General features: G+C 29.1%; 1 protein-coding gene across 1 annotated transcript; it reads right to left on the bottom strand.

The window, feature by feature from the left end:
* Positions 1 to 1654: 1654 nt before the first annotated feature.
* LOC101254266 (zinc finger protein WIP2) lies at positions 1655 to 5203 on the bottom strand. Its single transcript, XM_004250825.5, has 2 exons — positions 4261 to 5203; positions 1655 to 2418 (listed from the first exon to the last, which is right to left on the bottom strand). Exons 1-2 carry the CDS (start codon positions 4852 to 4854, stop codon positions 1963 to 1965), a joined length of 1050 nt encoding a protein of 349 aa, XP_004250873.2. The 5' UTR covers positions 4855 to 5203; the 3' UTR covers positions 1655 to 1962.
* Between the last annotated feature and the right edge of the window lie 907 nt (positions 5204 to 6110).

A 6110-nucleotide genomic window follows, 5' to 3' on the forward strand; every position in this document is an offset into this window, starting at 1 on the left:
CATTTTGAGGACTCCTTGCAACTCATCAATAAGAGGAATATTAATGTGCACCTACTTGAATATATGGATTAGTTTTGCAAAAGTATTGTTATTATGATCAAATGAAAAGTTAATTAGCATTACTGGGGCAAAAAGGTCAATTCACGAAACTTTTCAAAAGTGACAGATAAGATCATTCTCCATAATGTCTTTAATGTACTTAGCATTTTGGGGACTCCTTGCAACTCATCAATAAGAGGAATATGAATGTGCACCTGCTTGAATATATGGATTAGTTTTACAGAAGTATTGTTATTATGATCAAATGAAAAGTTAATTAGCATTACTAGGGCAAAAAGGTCAATTCACGAAACTTTTCAAAAGTGACAGATAAGATCATTCTCCATAATGTCCTTGATGTACTTAGCATTTTGGGGACTCCTTGCAACTCATCAATAAGAGGAATATTAACGTGCACCTGCTTGAATATATGGATTATTTTTGCAAAAGTATTGTTATTATGATCAAATGAAAAGTTAATTAGCATTACTGGGGCAAAAAGGTCAATTCACGAAACTTTCCAAAAGTGACAGATTAGATCATTCTCCATAATGTCCTTGATGTACTTAGTATTTTGGGGACTCCTTGCAACTCATCAATAAGAGGAATATTAATGTGCACCTGCTTGAATATATGGATTATTTTTGCAAAAGTATTGTTATTATGATCAAATGAAAAGTTAATTAGCATTACTGGGGCAAAAAGGTCAATTCACGAAACTTTCCAAAAGTGACAAATTAGATCATTCTCCATAATGTCCTTAATGTACTTAGCATTTTGAGGACTCCTTGCAACTCATCAATAAGAGGAATGTTAATGTGCACCTGCTTGAATATATGGATTAGTTTTGCAAAAGTATTGTTATTAAATGAAAAGTTAATTAGCATTACTGGGGCAAAAAGGTCAATTCACGAAACTTTCCAAAAGTGACAGATAAGATCATTCTCCATAATGTCCTTGATGTACTTAGCATTTTGGGGAATCCTTGCAACTCATCAATAAGAGGAATATTAATGTGCACCTACTTGAATATATGGATTAGTTTTGCAAAAGTATTGTTATTATGATCAAATGAAAAGTTAATTAGCATTACTGGGGCAAAAAGGTCAATTCATGAAACTTTCCAAAAGTGACAGATTAGATCATTCTCCATAATGTCCTTGATGTACTTAGCATTTTGGGGACTCCTTGCAACTCATCAATAAGAGGAATATTAATGTGCACCTGCTTGAATATATGGATTAGTTTTGCAAAAGTATTGTTATTATGATCAAATGAAAAGTTAATTAGCATTACTGGGGCAAAAAGGTCAATTCACGAAACTTTCCAAAAGTGACAAATAAGATCATTCTCCATAATGTCCTTGATGTACTTAGCATTTTGGGGACTCCTTGCAACTCATCAATAAGAGGAATATTAATGTGCACCTGCTTGAATACATGGATTTGTTTTGCAAAAGTATTGTTATTACGATCAAATGAAAAGTTAATTAGCATTACTCCTGATTAATTAATTGTACATGGTCAAAGAAGGAAAATCAACATACATATATATATATATATATGTATTTTTTAAATGGAACAAACTAAAACATACATTTAAACATATAGAGAGAGCACGAGTACAACACTTCCTTTTAAGGAGAGATTAAAGTTGCATCTGAAGAAAATGCTGAAGAGCTAGGTTTTTACTAATGCAACATAAATAAAGAGAATAGAAAATTATGTAATTTCTCAAAATGAACTTTCTCCCATACTCCGAATTTTTTTATTATGTGCCTCACACGATTGACACTAGTTTTCTGAAGCTTGTTTTTATCTCACAAAAGAGTGGTTATATGCGAGATAAAAATAAGTGTCATATAATTAATATCAGTTGTGTGAGTCAACAAAATAAAAAAAAATTCCTCATGTATATATATTGTCAATTTGAAGGATCATGATCATGATCATGATCATTGTCTTGTTCAATTTCTGAGGCAGGTTCATCCTCTTCTTCTAAGCAATCAATACCATAGGCTTCATGTCCATTTCCAAATGCTTTGATATGATCTTTAAGTGACCTTTTATGCTTAAAATCTGATCCACAAGTGCAATACCAAAGCTTACCACAATTCTTCTCATGTGTTCTCCAATCACCTCTCACAGCAAATGCTTTGCCACATTTCCTACACATGAATGGTTTAATTCCATGTTTTCTTTTGTAATGAGTCTGAAGGGTTCTAAAATCTTTAAGTGGCTTAGCTCTTGGATGATCAATGTTGTTCCTACAGCCAGGTGAACAACAAAAGCAAGGAAGCCTAAGCATTGCTGTTGGTTGTGTTCCTCTTAGAGATTCTGGTCCTTTTCTGTATTGAGATCCATGCCCCCACATGTGCATCTGTTCAACAATATACGTTACAAAAAAAAAAGATGCATGTATAATGAATTGAGTTGAAATTTAAGAAAGATGTTTGTGTTCATTTCATAAAGGATGAAAGAAAGTTAAATTATTACTAAATATAGAAATGTTTCATTCTGTTTTTCGACTGATTAAAAAGAAAAGTAAGTGCAAATTAATGGTACTAGATATTCCCTCCGTTCACTTTTAATTGTCATGTTTTATTTTTTTAGAATCAAACTATAAAAATTGTGACGAACATTTGACTGTGTATTTTTTCATCATATTGATATGCAAAAAAAAAAACAGCAATTTATAGTACTTCTCGTATAATTTTTGAATCTCTAAATATTTTTAAAAAAATACGAATTAATGTAATTTAATTTAACTAACACAATAAAATTCTCCTGGTACTAGCTGTTACAATGGGATTAAATATTATGGTGTTACGTCTTATAATTAAGGGAAGAAGTTATGAAGGGAAGTTATGAAGGGCTGCAGAGTGAGAGTTGATGACTTCAAAATTTAATTTTTCTGTTAGTTACTAGGTCATGTCTTTATGAATTTATTATTTAACTACCCAAGTAAAAATAATCAAGTTTTGAGTTTGATAAGCAATCATTTCAAAAACAATCACTGTTTTCATTAAATATGGTGGATTTATTTTCGAAGCTTGATGATAAGATTTTGTGATGATATCCTATGACTAAAGAATCTTTCTTTAATTAAAGATTGCATATTAGAGCTCCTTTTGACAATATGTTAACTTATATAAAGAAAAAGTTTTAACTTTTGTTGGAAACCACACACAATTATTGATAATTTGCATGTAGTCATTTTAAATTTGAGGGGAAAAAAAGGTAAAATAACAAAGTTGACGTTTTGCCAAGGGAATATGCATATGCTTCTTGATTATATTCACAAAAGGAAGCAATATACTATAATTGTGTGGGACTTTACATTTACATGCATGTTTCTTTGTACACTTTTGCATAATAGTTATGTAAGGTTGGGGGAAAAAACAGAATCTAATCTTAAATTTTTTTAAGAAAAAAATAAGTATTTGAGTATGAATTTTTAGATTTTCTTGAGATTTCTTAAAGAAAAGTTAAAAATTATTTCTTAAATAACATTTATCTTTACTCTGTCAAGTGATTAGACAAAATTAGGAATTATTGAGTACACAAGTGCCTATGTGTATATACAAACTTCAAGGACAAAAGGCATTTTTGCTATGAGTTGTTCAATCAAATAAAGAGTCACTGACCAAAGTTCTGATCAGTTGGACCAGGTTGATTTATCAGATCCCCATAAATCATTCAGAAAAGAAAAATAAAGGAGTAAAAGGGGGGAAAATTATAAACTAAATAAGAAATAGATACTTTAGGTGGCTTTTGTTTTGAAATAGAAAAGAAAAAGCAAACCCTTACAAGGACCCATATTGTGTTGTCTTTCATACTATCAAAAGTCCAGCTAAGGACTCGTTCGAAATAATTAATTTTAAAATAAGTTTAATTCATATTTGATTGAAAAAAATTATAAAATAATTATTGAATTGTGAAATAATAATCTTAATATAATTAATCTCACAATATCTTAAAAAGTAAAAGGTTAAAATCATGGTAGAAAAGAGAAGTGTAGGCATAGCAAATTAGGGAGAAATGGGTTTTCTTTTTTTCTCTCTTTTTCTACAAAACAAAAAGAAGAAAGGCAATGATGGAAACACAAAAGGCAAGTTTTAGCCTTTAGCCTGTATAGGCTTTTAGGATAAATCATTATAAATTTGTTAGTTTAAATACTAATAAATAAAGTAACTCAATTAGTAGGTAGTAGATAGCATACCTGCATGTTATTATATCTATTGAAAGTTTTGAAGCAAAGTGGACATGAAAATTGTGTAGGACCAATTAAAATTTGAGCTGGAGTTGGGATCCAATATTGACCCTTGTGAAGTGTTGAAGAATATCCAATATTAGCCAAAGTAACTTCTTCTTCTTCTTCTTGTACTTCTTCTTTGTTTGTTGAAGAATTAATCCTTGAGATAACATCATCATGAGAACTTGGATTAGGAAGCCCTAATTGTAAGGCTACACTAACACTTTCTTGATCACCAAAGTTGTTAGAAATGAAGCTTTCTTGATCTTTGTTTTCCTTACTATTATTATGATCAACTTCCATAGTAGATGAATAATAATTACCTTGATGTTGATGAATAGGACTTAAACTAAGTAGAGGAAGAGGTTCTTTCAGAGGAGGAGAAGGTGGTGGTTGTAAATATTGAAAATTTGTTGATGAGGGTATGATATAGTTATTATTATTATTATTATAAGAAGAAGAGAAAGGATAAGGAGGAGGAGTAGAAGATGAGGAAGAATGATAAATAGGGTTGAAATTATTGAACCATCCATGAAAATAATTAGTGTAAGGATCACTCATGATTGAAGATTAGGTAGAGAGGAACACAACACAAAGACAAAAAAGTTTTATGTAAAGGCTAGTAGCTAAAGAAGAGTGAACAAGAACACCAAAATTTAAGAAAAAGTAGTGAAAAGGAGAAGGCTAATTAAGAAACATAGGTAGATCATATGCAAGGGGCAAAGTGAGATGTTTTAGGGCAAGAGAGTGGTGGGGATTGAGGCAGTTAAATAAAGTAAACCCTAGTGGAGAGACATCACTTCAAAGAGATGACTAAACAAGAGAGAAAAATATACCCCTAAAAACAAAAAAAGAACAAAAAAGATCTAATGGTAGATGAGAGAGCAAGATAAATCTAGGGACTTGAAATAAGGATAGGAAAAGAAAAGAGTGGTTAATCTTTTCTACATTCATACTTCTTTTGTCTTAATTTATATGATACAATTTAATCTGATACATTTTTTTTTAAATCTTGTAATTTAAGTTAAATAATAAATATTTGTGTAATTGTACATTTCATTAAGAATAAAATAATTATTTTAAAATTAAAGCGTTACTAAATCTACAAATATATCATTAAGATTATTGATGACTAAAAACAAAAGTAAAAAATATAATTCACAAAAAAAAAAGTAATCCATATAATTAGAAAATTTATACAATTAAATCATCTGGAAAAAATAATTATAAGTAATTGCACATAAAAATTATAAGTTTGATAACCTAATATAATTTCTGTGGATTTTTCACTTTCAAAGATTCAAACTATTTCATCATATAGACATGAAAGACAGGTAAATTAAAAAGGAAAAGAACATTACATAATATCAATTTTAATATTAAAACCATGTGTATATATATAAATAAAAGAAAAGAAAAAGAAAAAGAAAACCCTTTATGACAAGCTTTGAAACACAACATATATCTGCAATAAATAAGTGATTAAACAATGTTTTTTTTAAAGTAATTAATAAATAGAAGTTAAGACAAGACCATGAAATTAGGGTTGGCTGTTGTCTGCTGTCAACAGAGAAAGAGAGAGATATTCATCACATAGTAATAGCATGCATACAAAATAGTCCATTGTAATTAATATCTCTGTTTTATTTTATTTGGCCTCTTTATCAAAAATCAATTAAATATTTTATTTTTAACAAATTAATTTTTAAAACTATTCTTTGTACTAAAATTCCTATATAAAATAATAATAATAATAAACAAATTAATAAACCTAAAATATCATTAATAAAATTAATTTGATAAAATATTATAGAACT

Source organism: Solanum lycopersicum, chromosome 11 (genome assembly GCF_036512215.1).
Source record: "Solanum lycopersicum chromosome 11, SLM_r2.1".
Lineage (NCBI taxonomy): Eukaryota > Viridiplantae > Streptophyta > Magnoliopsida > Solanales > Solanaceae > Solanum > Solanum lycopersicum.

Bases quoted from the DNA above. Each gene is read 5' to 3' on its own strand.
- LOC101254266 (XM_004250825.5), bottom strand. From the start codon at position 4,854: ATGAGTGATCCTTACACTAATTATTTTCATGGATGGTTCAATAATTTC. The intron at 2,419-4,260 runs GTATGCTATCTA...ATTGTTGAACAG, and splicing joins ATAGATATAATAACATGCAG to ATGCACATGTGGGGGCATGG.